The sequence below is a fragment of the Mollisia scopiformis genome, assembly GCF_001500285.1.
Source record: "Mollisia scopiformis unplaced genomic scaffold LY89scaffold_18, whole genome shotgun sequence".
Classification (NCBI taxonomy): Eukaryota; Fungi; Ascomycota; class Leotiomycetes; order Helotiales; family Mollisiaceae; genus Mollisia; species Mollisia scopiformis.
The window spans coordinates 954,849-975,029 of record NW_017263598.1 but is presented as its reverse complement, the minus strand read 5'-3'; the positions used below and the strand labels follow the sequence as shown (position 1 = coordinate 975,029).

General features: G+C 46.4%; 8 protein-coding genes across 8 annotated transcripts in view; 4 read left to right on the top strand and 4 right to left on the bottom strand.

Annotated features, from left to right (window-relative positions):
- LY89DRAFT_699038 (uncharacterized protein) overlaps positions 1–257 on the top strand; it is a gene marked incomplete at both ends in the record, with an annotated part of 2,739 nt that extends 2,482 nt beyond the window's left edge. The window contains one exon of the mRNA XM_018217026.1: positions 15–257. Within this exon, the coding sequence (XP_018068360.1) occupies positions 15–257 (243 nt within the window). The remainder of the gene's footprint in view (positions 1–14) is intronic.
- A 2,228-nt stretch (positions 258–2,485) lies between these two features.
- LY89DRAFT_753447 (pectin lyase-like protein) lies at positions 2,486–7,497 on the bottom strand (the record flags this gene model as incomplete). The annotated part of the gene is made up of 10 exons (XM_018221277.1): positions 2,486–3,270; positions 3,330–3,902; positions 3,943–4,085; positions 4,140–4,232; positions 4,288–4,620; positions 4,685–5,754; positions 5,803–5,952; positions 6,010–6,474; positions 6,520–6,906; positions 7,033–7,497. 10 exons carry the CDS (start codon positions 7,495–7,497, stop codon positions 2,633–2,635), a joined length of 4,317 nt encoding a protein of 1,438 aa, XP_018068359.1. The 3' UTR covers positions 2,486–2,632.
- Positions 7,498–8,339: 842 nt separating this feature from the next.
- Positions 8,340–8,546, top strand: LY89DRAFT_544709 (uncharacterized protein; the record flags this gene model as incomplete). Its single annotated transcript, XM_018208221.1, has 1 exon — positions 8,340–8,546. A coding segment is annotated over one exon (207 nt), but the record flags the coding sequence as incomplete, so codon positions are not given.
- Positions 8,547–9,404: 858 nt separating this feature from the next.
- Positions 9,405–10,073, bottom strand: LY89DRAFT_672269 (uncharacterized protein; the record flags this gene model as incomplete). The annotated part of the gene is made up of 2 exons (XM_018213276.1): positions 9,405–9,821; positions 10,050–10,073. The coding sequence occupies 2 exons, from the start codon at positions 10,071–10,073 to the stop codon at positions 9,405–9,407; spliced, it is 441 nt and encodes a 146-aa protein (XP_018068357.1).
- Positions 10,074–10,369: 296 nt separating this feature from the next.
- On the top strand, positions 10,370–11,470 carry LY89DRAFT_672268 (uncharacterized protein; the record flags this gene model as incomplete). The annotated part of the gene is made up of 2 exons (XM_018213275.1): positions 10,370–10,758; positions 10,825–11,470. 2 exons carry the CDS (start codon positions 10,370–10,372, stop codon positions 11,468–11,470), a joined length of 1,035 nt encoding a protein of 344 aa, XP_018068356.1.
- A 248-nt stretch (positions 11,471–11,718) lies between these two features.
- On the bottom strand, positions 11,719–13,695 carry LY89DRAFT_672267 (uncharacterized protein; the record flags this gene model as incomplete). Its single annotated transcript, XM_018213274.1, has 7 exons — positions 11,719–11,840; positions 11,968–12,004; positions 12,056–12,225; positions 12,324–12,423; positions 12,491–12,573; positions 12,790–13,572; positions 13,629–13,695. 7 exons carry the CDS (start codon positions 13,693–13,695, stop codon positions 11,719–11,721), a joined length of 1,362 nt encoding a protein of 453 aa, XP_018068355.1.
- An 862-nt stretch (positions 13,696–14,557) lies between these two features.
- LY89DRAFT_737001 (uncharacterized protein) lies at positions 14,558–15,579 on the top strand (the record flags this gene model as incomplete). Its single annotated transcript, XM_018220208.1, has 2 exons — positions 14,558–15,143; positions 15,200–15,579. 2 exons carry the CDS (start codon positions 14,558–14,560, stop codon positions 15,577–15,579), a joined length of 966 nt encoding a protein of 321 aa, XP_018068354.1.
- Positions 15,580–17,292: 1,713 nt separating this feature from the next.
- LY89DRAFT_651074 (protein sco1) lies at positions 17,293–18,712 on the bottom strand. Its single transcript, XM_018212131.1, has 2 exons — positions 18,472–18,712; positions 17,293–18,405 (listed from the first exon to the last, which is right to left on the bottom strand). Exons 1-2 carry the CDS (start codon positions 18,682–18,684, stop codon positions 17,767–17,769), a joined length of 852 nt encoding a protein of 283 aa, XP_018068353.1. The 5' UTR covers positions 18,685–18,712; the 3' UTR covers positions 17,293–17,766.
- Between the last annotated feature and the right edge of the window lie 1,469 nt (positions 18,713–20,181).

The window sequence follows — 20,181 nt, the reverse complement described above, 5'->3', positions numbered from 1 at the left end:
ACGCTGCCGAAGAGCTGGAGGTGCAAGTGATGGAGACGCGCAAGAAGAAACTCGGCGCCGACCATCCAGACACGCTGACCAGCATGAACAACTTGGCATTTACGTGGAAAGGAACCGGCAAAGAAACCGAAGCTGTAAGACTTATGGAAGAATGTGTACAATTACGGAAACGTGTCTTGGGACTTAATCATCCACATACTTTATCATCCTGCACAGCTTTAGATGCATGGAAGGCTGAGCAAAAGGATGTTACATAGGGTTAGTGTATATAAAATGTGGGTTGAAAAATAAATTCATTGAGTTTTCCGAACTAAAGCCGATTTCGAACTTTACTGTAATATGCAATATAATACGATTAATTTAGTGTAACTGTAAATATAATATTATATAAGCACCTCCTTCGCTTATTAAGATGCTTGGCGTATTATGTACCTCCTTCAGCTTTGTCCGGATAAATCCGGCATGAAGGTTTCCTTCCGCTCTATGCCTTTAAACTTTGGGGGTATATTCTTTCTTGGTAGGAGCTTCATGATATAGTTCCGAAATTTAGAGACAGGCCAATAGTTATAATAGAGCAGGGGGGAACAGCCAACAGTGCTTTCAACGCCATCGACGGGACAATTGATAATATGATCACAACCATAGTACTTTCTTACTACAAACTGAACACTTGTAGAGAAATAGCTAAAGAATAATAGTAAGCTAATTGTAACTTTATATATTTATGTGGTAGAGATTTGTGACCCCCAAACCATGAAGTCGTTCCGGCACGTAGGGTTTTCCGGCACGTAGGGATGGACGTTAGCTACCTTATCACCACCATAACTCGCAAGTCTCCTCGTCTGAACAGTTACTACACCCCAATATTTACTTCGTAGCAACAACTCCTTAATAGGACATCCGAGCATCTAATGCCCACGGCTACTTAAACTATTGCTCTTTTTGCTGTATAAGCCACGGTAGAGAGTGTATTCTTATCTTATCCCGTCGATTATCTTTCTCCAATCCGAAAGATTTCGAAAGGCGCTTGGATTCACGAATTCCCGCGTGAAGCTGAGGCTTCTAACTCGATTCTGGACCTTGTATGGATGGTTCAAAAGGTGGTTTTACACCTCTTCTTGTACCTTTGATATGTTGCCTCTTTTATATTTAGAACGCACAAATTAATTAGTTACGTCGATCCCAAACATGAACTTCGTTCCAATTGCCAAAAGTATAGACTTTAAACATTTTTAGAAGACTACAAAGATGATTAAGTCCGAAGTGAAGGTACGGTTTAGCATCCCATGTAGCTATCTACACTTAGCATCTCTCAAATTCTGGAAACACTAGCTAATAGTTCTTAAATGTAGCAGATTTCTCTTTCGCTAAGTTCTACGAAATATCCCCTCAAATGCCTTCACATACTACGATGAATGCACTACATAAATAATATTAATATTTTCCTTTATGGTTGTTGTTGTCGACGGTATACGAAGTTCTAGCGAACTTGTTCACACTTGTTTGATGCAAGCATTGCGAGAGCACTTAAAGGAACAAAAGTGGTTGAATGATCTTGAAGTGTTCCAGGATTCGACCGTGGAAGATCTTCTGGGGACAGTGAGGAGGAAGATTACGAGGTGAGCGAACCATACGATGAGGATAAAGCAGGGGTGGTGTGGCTATTCGACATGGTGACGGCAATGTCAACTCTCAATTCGGTGTTGATTACAAGCACGACCTTCTTGTGGTCCGAGGCTTAAAAATCGGAAAACTTTAAAGGCATGGGGGCCTCACTCTTCCAACTGCGCGGCCCGAGCTGGGAGGAAATCATCCCAGACCCATATGCCAGTGCTCTGTACAGTCTCATATTTTCACGGCGCGCAGAGCAAGGTGCCGTCCCTAAAAATGTCACGTTTCCCATTGGCAGGCAAACAAAGAGAGTTGAGGTGTTTGTGTTTCTGCAGCGTCCTGGGAGGTGATGGGGCCTTTATTCTTTTTGAAAGCTGGAGGAGTTGGTTTTAGGAAATTCAAGGTTGTAGGAATTCAATTTACCAAAGTTAATGCATACTACAAAATATTCTACTATTCAGTGGAGCGTAATACAAAATATCAATTCAAGTATGCGTTTTTCTTGTATTAAGAGGACTCCGTAATTATCATGTGTGTATTTATTTTCAGCACATGGTAGAGGTGGGCTGCATCATGATTTATGTTTGTAGCGAGTTGAGGTGACGTAACAGCTGGCAGATAGACGGTACCATGGAAGCCGGAGATCCCATGCTATCTAGTGCTTCATGCATATTTCGTCAGACTGACTGACAGGTTACCAAGAAGCAAGATCACTTGTCTTATAAGAAAGAGAACTCTGTAATACCAAAATTGCGACAAGCTCTACTTGTTTCAATAGAAAAAAACTTACGACTCACATACTATGTCACACATGGTGGAAATCGTTTCAGTTTGATTTATTAATTCTTTATTAGATATCTTTATCAGAAATAATCTCAGCTTATAAACTAATGTTTGGATCGATTCTCCAAGTGTAGCAATCGTTCGTCACTGTCCCTCCTTGCTTTCCATTGACCCCTTTACAGTTACAACTGTCGGTCGGTACACTAAAGTACTTGAGGCACTCATTATTATCCCAAACTCAAGTGCAGCCGGTGTTGATTTGGAATGATAGGGTGATTGTGACTGTGCCGATGCCATCGTTGTAGTCAAAAGCCTGATCGCTCGTGTGGAAATAATTTTGCTTGAAATCAGCATATTCGATGGCGTTGCAAAAGCTTTGGGCTGCACTCTGCATTCGCGCGCCCTCCGTGTTCTCGCCGCTATTGTAGCAATGGACTACGTTAAGCATGAGGTTGCCTATCTCTGTCGCCGTCGGCGTCGTCGAACTTGTTGTCGTTGATGCCGTAGTTGATGTTGGTGTTGATGTCGGGGTAGCGCTGGTGATGGTACTACTATCACGGGGTCCGATTATGGCATACAGCGGACACGCGTTATAAGGCTCATTATCGCCATCGCCGTCGTTTGGATTTTGAGGATCTGGGTGGTTTGGGCTGGTCCAAGGCGGGTCAGTAGTGGTCCACGGATTTGGAATACACCCATAGTTATAATCCGAACATGGGTCAACCTGAGGTGAATCATATAGGTTGGAAATGTAGCGGACAGCCAATTTTGGCCAACTACCCCCATCAACAGTAACAGGCGAATTAGGACCAAGAACAATCGGGGGGGTAGGAAAGATGCCCGATGGACCCATCGCGGACGCACTACCATCAATGCCTGTATATTGCACGACAGGCCATTGGGACGTAGTAGCCAGAACTCTCCACTCGTTTGACGTTTCATCTTGCCGTTGCTCCCATCCTCAGTGATGGTGACTAGCTCGAAAATCCATTGTGAAAAAGTTAGGGGAGCTTGTGTGATGGTACTGGTCCAAGTCCCTTGGCTGACTGTCATCAGGGGATAATTGACAGTAGTAGTCGCGCTGGGCCACACCGGAAGCCGAAGTGTGCAGGGAATGGAGCACGCGACTTCTGGCTGATCCATTTCCCAAAGAGCTGGGTCAATCCACGAGACTTCACCGAACTGTGTGCCGTTGCTGCCGACATCGAGAAGCGTTATTTGAGACCAGTGGGGATGAATTTCCACGTTCAAGTTGTCAAGAGCCAAAATGCCATCGCCATCCATGACGGCCATATACTTGGCCCCGATTGTTATAAGATTTTGAAATCGAACATTAGCGTAATTGGAGTCCAGGCGAATCAGTGTCTTCTGGCATAGCTGAGTGTCAATGCAAGTTTGGGCATAAGACGAAAACCAAGAGTAAAGGCCCGCTCCTGCAATGAAGATATTCTCGCACTTTGTCATGATAACAGACCAAGACTCATCACACCCATTAAACTCATTACCGGCTGAACAGGTGTAATTAGGATCACCTGCAAAAGTCCCGACAACGTTTGTGCAGGGGCGCAGGCGGCATCGGCGACGGCTGAAAGTACGGTGATTCAGTCTGTAGCATACCAGCAAATATGTTGGCAGCGCCATTGAAATTGTACTGATAAAATACAGAGTGCTCAGATGCGGTAGCGTAAAGCCTTTTAGCCGCTCAGTTAGTGTCGTCCCGTTCAAGTTTGAAAGTGCAAGCTTACCAGGTCGCTTTGGTGCTCTCAATCAAGAACCCACGCGCAACGTAGATGGTATTTTGTACCATAGTGTTGTTGGCATCAGTCAAATCAGGGTCGCTAGGTAGAAGTATTATTAGCCCAAACTTTCATTTGCAGAAAGCAGTCAACTCACTCAATCATGTGGTCAGAACCCCAGAGCCACATATTTTCGAAATAGCCCGAGCCTGTGGACGTTAAATACATCATCAAACTGGCTGCACTACAATCCGAATCCACGCCGCTGGTCACGGCAGGACATTCGGCAGGCGTCAGCTGGGTTCCTGTTGCGCCTCCAATTCGAGCGTGGCAATCCCATAGAGCGGCAGATCCAGGAGCGTCAGCTTCGATGTTCCATTCGACTAGAACTAAACCAGCAGTAGCTCCGCGAGTTGTGAACAAGAGGTCTTGCATCTCTACAGAGCCGACTTCTCCGGCTTGGCCAACTTTGAGGAGGACATGAGGATTGCTAAAGGTTTCGTCAGTAAGAGGCCACTTCGCTAGTAATCATAGATAAGATGGAAAGAACCTACGTCGCGTCTGAGAAGTATGCGCCTGAAGCAACAAGCTGAGACCAAGTCTCTCCGACAATCCGCGCTCCTGGTGGTATTGTGATGGTTGAGGTTAATATATACGATCCGGCATCGACAATCAAGACTAGCCCCTTTGCTGCAGTCGAATACAGCGCTGCCTGAAAAGCTGCTGTGTCATCCGTCGACCCATCCCCTGTGGCACCAGCGTCTTTGACATGGAAAAAGCTGCTAACATCGACATCTTCATACTGAGGCTTGGCACGCTCAAAGTAGTTTCCGTTAGCATCGAGGAGAGATTGATGTAATTTATAACTCCCTATCTTGCCTCCTGTCGAGTATGAGCGAGCCGTCGTTGAGCCCTCGTAGACGGGTCCTAGTGCCCATTCGTCCACAGTGGCTGATGAACCGGCGAGGATCACTGCACCAGTGGTATCTGCCACGACGGTAGTGACTCCCGAGAGTTTGACATTCTCGAGGGCAAGGCCCGTGCTTCCTGATCCGGGAGTCGACGATGGTGGTGCAATGACAACAATTGTGCCGACATTTGTGAAGGACGAGTCAAAGAAGGAGGTTGATCCGATGTTGCCCACCGCACCCTTATCGGCTGTGAGCTGAAATCCTACACCCACATTGTTCATAGTAACAGACTTCCAATCCCAACCCCAGTCCCAGATCAAGTGGACACCAGTAGTACACCCGTTGAATGTAAGACGCTGGGCTGTAAATTGTTGATTCCCCCCATAAATGCCGGCACCGCCAGTAAATGTAACGTCGGAGATCTGACCACCACTTCCATTTTCCGCGTACAAACCCACCTGGTTCGAACCCGCTGCTGCGATGAGCTCGACATTCTCTAGACTAGTGGCCTGCGCAACTTGATAATGGATGCAGGACTGGCTGAGTGCGGCTCCAGAGGACGAGGACGATGGGGTCTTTGAGATATCTATGATGAGGTTTCGAATCTGCCGGTAAAAATTGGCCGTATTGACATAATATTCCTGATCCCCCCCATCAATTCCCACCCCTCCACCGGTATATTCGTCTGTCGATAGGACATCGAGACCGACAAACTACGGGGAGGCGACGAGGGTCGGTCTATTGATAGCGTCGCCAATAACTTGTGTCCCAAATGGCAGGGGGATGGTGCTCGAAATCAAATAGGTTCCGGGGGGGAAATACACAATGGCGTTCTTGGTCGTCGAACCATTGCAGTCTTTACCACATCGCGTCCCATTATTCATGGCGCTTAGAATTGCTGTGGTATCGTCCTGGAAGAAGCTGCGTTAGCACGAGTAGCGGATAATGGCCTCGATTGATTGACTTACAGTGACTCCGTCCCCAACAGCGCCATAGTCAACCACATTGCGGAACACGCGATAGTTTGGATCATTCCCCCAGGGTACTGTGCCTTTCCGAGCGAGATGCTCCATCCAGTATGACCCTGACACGGCGCGCCTGGTCACATTCCCAGGGTTTGCTACGGCATCAGCCTCGGCCACGAGGGCAGCAGCCTGTACGATCTCGGGAGTGAATGTCAGAAGGGGTGTGACATCGCTGTTGAATGTGATATTTGGCGACGGAGCAGTACATTTGGCCCACAATGTCCCGGGCCGGAGACCATATATATTGCGAAGCGGCTTTGCCAGGCGTGCTTGGTTTAACTTGGATGACTGATTCAGCGCGCTTTGAACAACAAGACGAGCATTGTCGAGGTCTTGAGGGCTCGCTCTCTTCCACAGGGGCGTGATGCGGTCGTCCGAGATCCTTCTGGCAACAGGGGCTCGCTTATTCTGCGTGACCTAGACCTTGACCGGTTTGGTCGTATCAACACCAACAGCCCCAAAACTGGAAATGCTATCCGGCTGGAAATCTCCCCAGAGTGGCTGCATGGTCCCGTTCGACGCCAGGGACTCGAAGTGTGTCACGTTCGCATGTACAAAATCCTCTTGTGCTAAGCCTGCTGCTACGAGAGCATCGACTTCTGCCATGGTCATGCTGTGGATAGGATCAAGGCCGAGGGGTGCTGTAACATTCGCGGATCCTTCATCACGTTTGTTAGCAGGAGTAGCCACTTCTACTGAAGCTGTTGGTGGGGCGAAGGTTGTTATAATTTTAGTAGCCTTGTAGTCGAATTCGTAATACGTTCGAAAGCGGAAGAAGACGACACTGTTCGATGGGTTGAATGGGCCGTCCCCCAGAGCAGTATCTGCTCTGGTCAGAGCCTCCAACGCAATACGTTATTTTTGATGTGAAAAGCCTTGCCCTGTGACGTTGAGGGTCAGTAGTTATTCTGAGGAGTTGAGGAGTTGAGGAGTTGAGGAGTTGAGAATTGAGGAATTGAGGAAGACTTGGGATTGCGTACAATCCTGCTCAGCATTAATACCAGGAGAACATCGCGCCGCCGCGCACCGCGTAGTGCCCGCGCTTGTCCCATACGCTCCGTTGCCCCCTTCGACCCAGCTGGCCGGCGGGAACTCGTCACACGTATATCGGATCCCCGAGTTGATAGTGACTTGGCCCGTGGCGAGACTGCGTTGGTTCGCAATTTGGTTGATTGTTGTTCCGGGTTCCAAATTTGGAGTCCACCATAATTTGTCACTCCTGAAGGGTGCTTGTGCCAGAGTTGCGGGGCAAGCATTCTCAGGACGCCTCGCCCAATCAGGCGAAGGACACACTCTGTCGCGCTTCCTGTCTTTCCGTATACCGCTGAAGTCGTAACCATATTTATTATTAGGCACATTGCTCACGGTGTGTAGGCTTGCACCCCGCGTCGTGCTTGCAAAGTTATCGGCATTATCGCAAATGTTGTTCATGTAAGCGCAGTTGTACCACAGTGTCACAGTGATGCCTGCTAACTCGAGGTCGATGACCCGGGCTGGGTTATGACCTCCTGTGGGCCGGCTTGAGAGATTTGGAGTTAGCTGCGTCAGAATTGAGTCCTAGTTTACTTACAACCTGTATCGAATTTGAGCGGGGTTTCCGCCAGCAGGCGGACTTGGTAATAGGAAAGCATAAGCTTCATAGTCCTGAGTGTATTGACTATGGCTCACGGAAAGAAAGAACGCCGCAACGCAGGCCACAACTTTGAAGAAGGCCATCTTCTTCGCTAGAGTGGCACGATTGAAGAACGACTCGGGACAGAGTCGGATAAAGGGGCAAAAGAAAAGGAGTGGGAGAAGGAGAGAATTTACAGAGAGTGAGAGACGAGACCGACGAAAGCATCTGATGTTAATATAGAAGACCTTTTGTGCCACGGACTCATGCCAGTCCGGCAATTGTACGTGGGCAATTGCGCCCCCGACGCCTCCGGATTGGTCATAAGGAAACTCGACCGACGGAACCTGCGGAGCCGCAAATAGTACGAGCTGTGGCTCACTTTGGGGCAATTGCTGCAATCAAGACAATGTTTGCGGATCTCTCCCTTCGGAATGCGGGGTTGGATGGTGAGTCTCATTCTGAATCATTCAGACGGCGCAGTCGTCCTCTTCGATGAGAGTATGCTAACTTGGTACTTAGTCAACCGGAGTGGGGGACGTGTAATACAGTGACAAGTTCTTCATTGAAGAGCTCCTCGACTACGACAAAGAGTGGTCTGACGAGCTCCTCGACTGCAAAAACAAGTAGTTCCGTTAGTACATCATCTTCGACCTTGACATTACCAGCTATCTCATCTTGGCCATCGTGTGGCCAACTTTGCTTTAACAATCTGATCGGGCAGTATTCATCCCTTGGCTGCAGCTCTCCTGATCCGTCTTGTCTATGCAGCAACGTAAACTTTGGCTATGGTATCAGAGATTGTTCAAATGGAGCGTGTGGAACTGATATTGCCAGCACCGTCATTGCTTATGAGACCGCCTACTGCTCATCAGCGCTAGCAACTCGCAGCTCGGCGATCGCGAGCTCCAAAACCACAACTACAACGACACAACCATCTATGCCTACCTCGACGGACGGAAAATGTGGTGCAAACATCAACGGTGCAACTTATAAAGGAAGCACATTTGGAAACTGCTGTTCTGTGAAAGGAAATTGTGGAAGTACGCCGGCGTTCTGTGGTACGACAAATCTATGCCAAGCAGGTTTCGGTACTTGCACGCCTGTATCAACACATGGAAAATGTAATTCTGCTTCTACGAGTAACGCCATGTGTCTCGGTAGCTCGTTTGGAGACTGCTGTTCCGTGAAAGGGAATTGCGGAACCACCAGTGCGTTTTGTAGTCTAAACAATCTACGTCAGCCGGATTTTGGGACCTGTACTGCATAATTAGAATAGTTTAGGGTTCTACAACTACGACTACAGCGAGCAGCACGGTCTCAAAAAGTACCGCATCGACAACTTCAAGCTCTACAACGACAGGAATTGAGGCTCTGCCCTCTTGTGGCCAGACATGTTTTAATTCGGTGCTGGCTGAATATTCGAGTCTGGGATGCGCAACCGCCGATCCGTCATATCTTTACAAAAACATCAACTTTTATTACGGTATTCGAGACTGCTTTAATACTGTCTGCGGCACGGATACGAGTGCTATCTCGACCATACTTGCCTTTGAGAGCTCGTATTGCGCCTCCGCGACGGCAGCTCCTAGGGCCAAATAGTGACTTTAAAAGAGATGGATTTTGAAATGTATACGCATGCCACCGTTTAGTTACATAACCTGTAGTATAATGAATGAATATTTTCCATCAAACGTTTTCTCTTTGCAAGTACCTCGAGAACCGTTCATACAGCACTAGTCTCAAGATCGTGAATACTCGCAAATTGCTGGCATCGGTAGCTCAGCTCATTAACCCACTCCGACTTCTCTCTGATCTTCAACCAAGTTGGAAATACGGCGTCCACCACGAGATCCATATCCTCCGGGTCAGGCAGATCTTCCCGGCGGTCCATGGCGTCCAAGATGTCGTCGCGGTTGCGCATCAACCAAGGATGCACGGTCGTGATATAATCATGAACTGTGACAAAGCCTGGTCCAGACTGAGATGCCGTTACCAGCACGCCGCCCGACTTGTTCCGTGGTCGGTCGGTGCCGCAGCATACCAGTAAATGCGGTGGATCTTCGTCCTTCTCGGGATCATAGTCGGGCAAGTCGCCATACTGGAGATCTTCGCTCTCATTGTACGTTTGTGAGGGGTTATTCTGATGTTCTCTCAATTAGCTCTCATGTGAAATTAAGTCCAGCAGCGTTGCAGGTTTTGGCTTGAAATGACGTATTTTACCTCTAAACGGGCAGGACCTTTAGGCAATTACAAAGTCAATCTGCAGATAATGTGCAATATAGCTGCCAGAGAAGGAAATTCTCTCTAAGTTAATTCCCTTTTTCGATTCCACTTCCTCCTATAGTGACCACCGCTCTATCACCATTACATCTGTCACTATGACCAGAACCATGTGTGACAAAGAAAGATTCGAGACTGAGTCGCACTCGCTTTCGATGTTTGATGTCTGATCTATTCACTTTGTTATTCTTCCGACAGCTTAGGCAACACAGCGCAATCAATCTTAGAGATTCGTTGTCTTTGAGCAATGCTTGTTTGATTATTTTTCTAGCTTGTACCTACATAGTATGAGTAATTTAGGAAATAGTATGACTCTAATAAACCAACAATCTTAATATATATCTTGTTCAATTTTCACCCTAAGTTTGAGAGTCCACATCTGAAATTGAATCCAGTTTTCGTTGCATGATGTCAGTTGTGGCACTTCTTGCTATCTTTTTGCCTCTTGCATTCAAAGCTCTTGAGAAACTATGGGGCCGATATTCATCGATTACTGGTCAGTCAAGGAATCTGAGATGGATTTGCGCTAAGATCAAGAAATGGGAATTGACCTTAAAGTTAATTCGAAACTATCACTATGTGGCTGGAATTGATCCCAATGTGGTTGAAATTTTGAAAAGAAGATTAACCTCTGCTACGAATTATATGGAGCAAATGGAAGAGTCAATGGAGAATAGGGAAAAGGCTAGTTGGTTCAAGAAGACCAAATATCTTATCAGCGATGCAAACTCGATCGAAGTCAACATATGTAGCGAGATGATAACTTGGTATTTGAACGACTTCACAGAACTTACAGAGTAAGTAGCAGTTTACAGGATTAGCCACTGATGGGTGAAATATGACTAATGTCTGGAATGTGACAGACACTACCAAAGGCAGAAAATTCCGAGGCCCGAATTTGGAGTTGTCGACATAAAATTCGCCCAGGTTCCCATTCCTAATCGGGTTTTGACCGGCTATTTAAGAACTGCTATCCCAGCAGCTTCATCGGGACAATCGTCACGCCAAGGAACATCTCAAAACACCCGATCGCAAGGTTTAACCTCTGACAATGCATCTGGTGGAAATATTCAATCGATTAGTACAACGAGCTCTACACCCACGCCATCTAGACTGACTCCATCACCAAGTTTATCGCGGCAATGCTCCAGCCAAAAGACGTCTCGCGATACCAGGTCGCAAAACGTAACCCTTCAAAATGTTTCAACCAATTTCTCTCCATCGACCACAATTACAAGCCCAACCCCAATTTCAACTATCACGCCTATCGAATCACAATCATTGTCGATGCCAACCTCCACCCAGAGTACTTCCTCTAGCATAGAGTCCCAAGCCAGACCCGTTCAAATCACAGCAAGTCAAGCTCGATCGACCAAAATCACGAGCTCAGCCTCAACTCAAGTCACCACTTCTGGTCAATCGCAAGCATTATCGGTATTAACTTCAAGCCAACAAAGTTCTCGTCCTATTCCTTCAAGCGTGAAGGATCTCACTAGTGTTGATCCATAGGCATCCAATCCAGCTAGGCCGGAGGATTGGCCGTTGGAATGAATGATTGGAGTTAGAAGCGCCCGGAGGTATATTGATCTACTAGTGGTTTTAGGCTTTAGCATGAAACAGTATGGACTTTGTTTTGTTTACGGTACATTGAATTGAAGAAATTGAAAACACAATCACAGTAACGTGATGTTTGTACAATTGTGCTGACAGACAGCTGAGGCACTGTAGTTTCGTACCATGACTCTCCATTAGAATCATTACTTTGGCACCATACTATAAGGCGCTGCTCTTGATCGAGAAGAAAATATAATGAGATATTTGTTTTCTTGCCGAGGGCTGACGGTATATTGTTCGAAGTTTTGAAGCGATGTTCTCTTATCTTTGCTAAAAAGTGTTATTTTATGAAGAGAGAAAGGATGAGGACGTAAGCATGAACCACGTTAGCTTACCAGAATCAAAAGCCTTGACCACACAATATGATCTAATATGTAGCTTCGATCTCGTACCTTCCAACTTCGCGATACAATAGGTGTCTTTTGGTAGCTAATTTACAGGTAAGTGCAAGTCACGGTTAAAATGGGTTTAGTACAGTACCTTTCTGGACGGATCGTTGCAGTCCACATCTTCGGATAGTCTATTGACCCCATCCAACCATTGGATTTCTGGATGAATCATTGATTTCTGGTAGCCTATGACCAATGGATCGCATTTGATCCAATGGTTCCTCTTGTCTTTCAGCTTTTCTTGGACGTGTGATTGTAAGCCTATATTAACAGAGAATCGTCTAAAATTTCATTAGAGGGTTTTGATATGTTCGAGGTATCGGGGTTAAATTACGCATTTTTGTCAATAACAATCTTACTGTTCATTGTGGACCGAAGACCTTTATGATGCAGTGTTGTCTCGATACAGTCCGCGACTCTCTCAATCCCTGCTCCTCCTCCTGTTAAGTATACCTTTTCCTGAAAGAGGTTTTAGCCTTGATTGCTACACTGCACTACAATTTTTCATTAAACTGAAAGTACTTACAAAGAAGACATTGATGGGCTGTTTCGGATTCAGAGCCTGTCGTAGATATGTATCGAGCTGTGAAAGGTAAGGGTTGAACAGTTCTATGAAATCATTTCTAGCAAATAATCAATATCAACATGTAAGGAGTAATGGGTTCGGTACATACTTTCCAAAGCCAGGGCAAATTTCCTGAAACTTGCCCCAAGCACCAACCGAAGTATCCCCAGTGTTGACCAAATCTGTGAACTTACCCTAGCCCTTCTCTCTAAGCGTCGACCACTCAGCACCGTGAACTACTTTCGACGCTTTTGCCATACGTTCATGTGGCGTTGATGAAGGGGATTCAGATTCTGCTCTCTCAAGCAAAAGTTTGGCCAGTGCGGCATCGATAAGATTGGTGCCGACATTCTTGGATATAGAAGTGATAAGGTCCACCTGGTTGCCGGCGCCAATTTGGACAATGCAAAAATCAGCCGTGTATCCTCCAAGATCAAGGATTAAGTAATAACTTCCTGGAACGAGCTTTTCTGACGCCTCATGGGCGATTGCGATAGCGGAGCATTGCCCCTCGTCCAACTCCGGTGATTGATGAACGGTCAGCAAGCTAGGCTTGATCCCACATTGCACAGCAGCATTGTGGACGAGTTTGTATTGATTGCTTTTTGCTTCCGGATCCTGGTCCCAGGAAGACGGCTTTGTCAAGTGGATTGTGATCGAAGGATTGCTGGCATCGTAAACTTCCTCGTTGCCTAGTATCACCACCAGAACATACCCAAGAACGTGGGCGATCAAGTCTTGGTAGTCTTTGCGCCACTGGTTGATGTCACCCATTTCAGGCCCACAATCGGTTAGACAAGTCGTCTTGAAGCCTTCGCGAAATTCGCCTTCCCGAACATGGCCTTCGTCAAGCTTGTCGAGACTATCGTAACCGTACCAGACATGTCCCCCCAACTTGGTCCTGCACGCTGGGAACTTGTCAAGAGGGGCATTGCCGTCAGACTTTATCACATCCGATTGTTTGCGAAACTCGCATGGCCAAGAAGTAATATTGGTTACTAGAAATCGCTCAGATTTGGTGGTGGCGTTGATATAAGAGACAGCTAGAGAAGGGGGGCATTAGCTAAAGCCAAAGTTAGAATGCTTGCCGGGCTCTCACAAATGCCTGTCATCCCGAGATCGAGGATAATGTGGAGCTGGGAGCTGAATGCCTTCTCCTCCCCCATATTTCTGTTGATGCGAATAGCACGTGGGCTGGAGGGCGACTTCAAATATTGTGATATTGAGTGACAATAGATGTATAATACACAAGATGTGGTGCGACAAAGGGTCAATATCGTTGTGAATGCTTTTGACTTTGTGATTCACAAGAAAGCTGTAGTGGCATATTTGACTGTCAATTACTCTACGCTCTCGAATACTCTTTGAATTTGTTTGAGCTTTATTGTTTGATTTGCATCTAGATTATTTTAGTTTGATAACAAAAAAAGGATGAATAATACAAATCACCTCTCGAACAAATGCTTGCTATACTAGGATGATCGATCAATTTCAGGGCCGTTCTCGTGCCGTGACATGTTGATTGTCTCTTAGCATTTGCCTTTCCCGTGTCACGCAAACCCACAAACAAGCTATAAGGCTGTGCTTGCTTTCACATCAAAAAGTAAACACGTGCTGAAATACAAGAACAGTCATAAGTGTAACCTATCGCGTCGCAGCTATGCTTGCTTTCACGTGAACATACAAACAGGTGAATACAAACGCAAGGTATTTGTAACCAAGTATCTCTGTGCTTGCTTTTCTATCAACAAACACACATTCACACAAACACAAGCGCTTGACTTTACTTCGCACTTTCCAAGACCCGAAATCAGATCGACGGGCAAGCACGCAAATACAAAGACGACCGTAGATTTGATCTTATTTCTCCTTCTCGAAAGCCAAGATACTTGACCTTCACAATACGCCTCCATCGATTCTCCTCCACACCTCGACCTAAAGCTTCCCGCAACGAAACCGACAAAAACGACATCAGCAACCACAGCAGCAAAGGAAAAGCAGCAGCAGCAGCAGACACAACGAGGAAAGATGAGGCAAGTCTCCATAAATATGCTGGCAGTATGGATCTCTGTGGCTGTTTTCGTCGCCGTCACCATCAGTACTGCCGCAACTTGGTGGCTAGTGCGATTCCTTTCCATTCGACGCCTGAGAGCCACACGCCCGATTTCTCAGGATATAGATCGCCCCAACCAGCAACCGCCTGCCCGTGATCTGTGGGCGCCTCAACCGCAAGTGTTTCAAGAAGCCGAGAAGCAACTCCTTACTGATGCATCGATAACATACCTTCTCAAACGCATCAAAGATTTGAAGTTCTATACCAATCGACTGGCCTCACAAGTACACCGGTGCGCATGGAAGTCGACTACCTATCATCCAACTCGAGTTGAAGAATTTCTCCGTCAGCAGTGTTATCCAACCGAAGAACACACTCCAATCCTCAAGTACTTGAAACACATTTATGGTTCTGATACCCCCCGGACTCGAATACTTTCCCTAGAAGGACTCATATATCGATTGCTTATCACGAACATTGAACTGCGCGGCTCTCCCATTTGGACTCTATTATGCCCCGAATACATTGCACTCGCACACGTGTTAGATCAGACTTCTCTTGGTACGTCACCTAGCCCTGCCACACCCTCTAGACACTAACATGTTCTAATTCCGTAGACTCGTTCAAGACATGGGGTTGGGAGAAAACAAGGGTATATCTCGTGAATATGCTATGGCCAACGTACACTCGATGCGATACTCTTCTTGCAGATTTAGGCGAAGCACCACCAAGCAAAGATGCTATCGAGAAATTGAAGAGTTTCATCGTGGATTTACTTCGTGATCAGGTCGAGCTTGACGATGTGTCAAGAGAGACGCTACACAGATGCTGCCATCTGGCATCTCTTATAGGCTTGGCAATACACAAGGATTTGAGGAGATGGTGCTGGAGTTATAATCACGTAGGCGTTATGGAAGGGCCGTTCCCATTGCAACGAATCTCGAAGAATGATCGTCCGGATGATATTCGATCAGTTCAAGAGTGTTGTTGGGCTTAACTACATCGATTTTATCTGAACTAAAGAACTACTACTACAGTGGACAGGTACTCAGTATATATAGACTTGAAATACCTTCTAGCACCTTCTTTGCTGCTCACTGGATTTGTAAGCTCTTAAGCTCTCGACTTCTTCTAGAGCTTTCTTTAACACTCAGGTCATGTGACCTTAACCTTATGCCTCAAGTCTCAACAAAGAGCATGCAAAGTCTATCATGTCCCCGGACTTCTTGAATTCAAAAGAAAATATGGCGAACGATAAGATGTATGTATTGTCATTGTCATCAATTCATAATAGCTGACAAGGATTAGTATCATTTATCCAGCTCTGTTGGCCGAGGGAGACGAGTCTGGTCGACGCTACACTTCTCCTACGGTCGTCTTACAAGCAGTGATCTTAGAAGAGAAGTGAGGGCCCTACAAAACCTCAGCGACGGACTCAGTACCACGCCGCGTGGTACTGAGTACCACGCTCACCAAAATTATGCCATTTTGCCAATTGCACAGGTGCCAAATTTGTATGGGCGAAACCTTAAATTTCACTTTTCTTAGGGTAAATGCGAGAAAAAATTTGCCAAGGCCATTGGCGAGAGCATTCCTCTCCTTGAGAACCAACCATTGTGCCTTATTTTGTACCCATATTCTTGTAGAATGTCCCATCCCCTAGAACTAACCCTTTCTAGGTGCCCTTCCTCCGACCGAGGCACTTTCCCCTTTGCGCCTTTCGATATATTCTTCGTCTGATTCGCTAGGAAGGAAATTAACTAGGGTGGTGTTCGTATAGTAAACGACTAGAGTAGAAGTAGTTAGCCTAAATTAGTACTGCTACGTTAGAAATACTAGTAGTACGTACTATGGGTACTAGTAGTAGTAGATCTTGCTGCGAACAATTAGTATGGCGTAGAATATTAAATTAAATGCTCATAGTATATACTAAAGGCATCGGTAAAGCCGGAAACAGCACCATTCGTCGCGCCATTGGTGGAGACTAAGCCTGACTGGCCAGAAAGGGGCTGGGAAGAGGAATTTGAGTTGTTGGAGGCTATTTTTGATAAATATAACCTTAGAATAACGCTTTTGGTTCAGTACAAGCTAAGGGTTTTGGTAGAATATGGTAGTTTAAAGTTACAAATGGCCCCCAAGGCGGGAAAACCTTTTATTTAATGAATAAGGTAAATACAAATGTTATTATGAACTAGTACTAATATTTGTCTTAGACCGAGTACAGGGATATTGAGCATATCGATAATTATGGCGAAGACGACCCCGAAAGCATCGATCCAACCTCCTAATCTACTTTACGAACTTTTTCTTAAACTTCTTCGAGCCTACGAACTTCCTCTCAAACCTTTTCGAGCTTACGAACTTCCTTTTAAACCTCTTCGAGCCTACGAACCTCTTTACCTACGATTATACCCTTTTTTTTGGCTTCTGTGCCGTTGACTTTTTCGAACGAGATGGGAAAGTTGGACTTGTGGTTATTAATCCTACCGGACAATTTCCTCGATTTTTCACTAAGACTTTACACTACATATGATTGGAGGACTAGAATAAAGGGAAAGCTAGGATATCGGTACAAAACGGATAGAATGGAAGTACGGGAGGGACTGGGGGGAATGGACCAGGAGCTGGAGCAGGGGGTGGATTCAGGAATGTGGAGCAGCTAAATTGGGCCTGTACGCATGCGGATAGCTTCAAATTCTATTATTATATCATTATTCCTCGCTTAAGTGTGCCATTTTGTCCCCTGCCACCACCTAATCGAATCGAGTTAGCCTGAGCGTGGTACTGAGTCCGTCGCTGAGGTTTTGTAGGGGGGGAGACATGGTAAAAGATATATGAGCTCACCGGACATATGCTCAGTGGAACGCACCAGGAGACACATGTAGGGTTCTTGTCTTTGTAGATGTAGTTCTCCGAGCAGAGGAAGGGTGGATAGAGGAGGGGTCTGTCCAAATAGACCCAGAGAGAATTTGGTGGTGGCCTGAGGTGCGAATCTTTCTTATTTTTCTCTTCCTCTCGATTCACTTGACCTACAAGTGAATGGAGTAAGCCTCTACATGTACAAAGCCACACCATAATGTACACCCTTTTCTCTGCAGCCCAGCCATGCAAGCAATCATATAATACACCTTCCCCTTGCACACATTCTTCCACCACAACACGCGCTATCCCTCGATCCCCTCCATTATTTCCCCCAATCCCCAACCCACCCCAACACACACCTCGCCGCCTCCTCGGGCCCCATCTGCCTCCCAATCGCCTCCACAAAATCCCCATCGGGATCCATCAAATAAAAATAAATACTATGATCCACCAAATAATCCTTCCCCTCCGTCTTCTCCGGCGTGGAGAAATACACCCGATACTTCTTACACATATCCTTAACCTCCTCCCAGCTCCCCGTCAACCCCACAATCTCCTCATGAAACTCCTTCAAATACTCCTTCAGCACCGCCGGCGTATCTCTCGCCGGATCACAGGTAACGAAAATCGGCAACAACTTCCCCTCATCCCCCTCCCCGTTCATCCCCTCATTCACCCTATCAATAATAACAGCCATCTTATCCAGCTCCTCGGGACAAATATCCGGACAGTGACTAAACCCAAAATACACCAGACTCCACCGTCCCCGCATCTCCTGCTCCGAGAACGGTTTCCCCTCCTGCGTGAGCAGGGAGAAGGGTCCGCCGACCTTGGGACGCCCGACGCCTTTCGAGGCTTCGGCTACGCGGCGGCGCTCCATGCGCGATTTTTCGTGGCGGAAATAGAGGACGAGGCCCAGGCCCGAGGAGAGGAAGAGGGTTCCTGCTAGGAGGGAGAAGGGCTGTGAGGGGGTCAGCGGGTGGAGGGAGGGAGGGAGGGAGGGGGAGAGGGAGGGGATGGGACGTACGCCGGAGCGGTAGCGGGAGCGTTGTTCTTGGACGGTTTTGTAGGTTCGTTTTTGTGTCGTTTGGAATTCCATTTTCCTCCTAAGCTTTGAATTTGAGCCCGTTCCATTGGTAGATAGATTCCGACATCTCGCGGCTGCAGGAGGGTGGAATTGTGATCTCGTAGATGCTGTTGAGCGGAGGCAGCTCCAGATTCGGGGTATTGGTCTCGACATCTTTGTTGTGAAGCCGGAGAGGTTGTGGGCTGATTGAAGACTGAATGATGATGGATAATTTCTCGGGGCGGGAGAATGTTGTTCCGTTAGGGCCCTCGTGGACGGAGCGGAAAATGACTTTAGCTTGTGATTGGACAAAGATATTTTGTTGCGAATCGCCTGCATAAGGTTGAAGCAAGGGATTTGGGTTTGAGACAGAGATTGAATGCCTTTCTGAATGTCGTGCAAAGCTTAAAAAATACTCAAACACTGAGCTTCAACGCGTTTTCTTCTACGTAGCTCAAAACCTTTCGTCACAACTCTCCCTTCATTTACAGCACGAGCTTCACCAAACCCATTAGAGAAATCTTATTAATCACTAAAATATGTATACAAACACCATTTGCTGCAGAACAAAGCTTGTATTTCTCATTGCGAGTACTCTGCCTAGACACTCAAACCACGAGTCGAAGCAGACGTAAGAGAAGCGGAGGGATTGTGATTAGAAGAAACTTTTTTATTGCCTCCACGTTTTATGAATCTGAGGTCTCAAGCCTGGATTCCATTATTTTGTGGCAGAATCATCTAGGTTGTAATCAAGAAGAGAGGATTGCATATTCTGTGCACCTCAGATATCAGACTTCAGTACCTACATTAAAACATAAAATTGAAAGTTAGCTACGTAACAAAAGCTCTATGAACTATAATTAATACATCTAGAAGCCAGCCACAAAAAAAATAAATAAATTGGACTCTACAAGTCAGTCTACCAACAAGCAACGGTCCAGGACCGCTGCTCAAGTGCGATGTGCAACAAAACGCACATTATGATGATGATAATGAAGAAGAAGAAGAAAAAGAAGGAGAAAAGGAGGAGGAAGAGGAGATAGAAGAGGTAGAGGAGGAGGAATAAGATCAGGACCGTTGCAAAACTGTGACGTGCAACAAAAATAAAATAGCTAGTCCTTGACACTGACATTCTCTCACCAAGGAATGCACACAAACCTCACAACCAACCAACCTCCAACCTCCAACCTCCAACATTCCTCACCCTCACTCCTCATTCCCATCCCTCCCTCCCCAGCACCGCCATCTCATAGCATTCACATTCACATTCCAATCAAATCACAGCAAGACCGTACTTCATATAAGTATCTCAATCATTAATCCCTCCCCCACTATCCCTATCAAATATCTATACCTCACTACCTCACTACGTACTCCCCAGCAAGCAATCAAGCAAGCAAGCATTATCAATCCTACAAATACACCTTTCACCATCACCGCGCTCCTCGCTTTTCGATGCCATGCACCATCGCTAGCTACGCACGCTCAATTTGCTTTACACGAAAAACACACACACATACATACACCAGACTCCTATGATGCAATGCAATGCAGATGCAGATGCATATTATTTATTTGCTTGCTTTGAATGAGAAAATCGGTGTTAAATGCCCATCCCCCCAACACCAACCGCGAGCCAAGCAACTTTGATCCCAGCAGCAAACCTGAAAC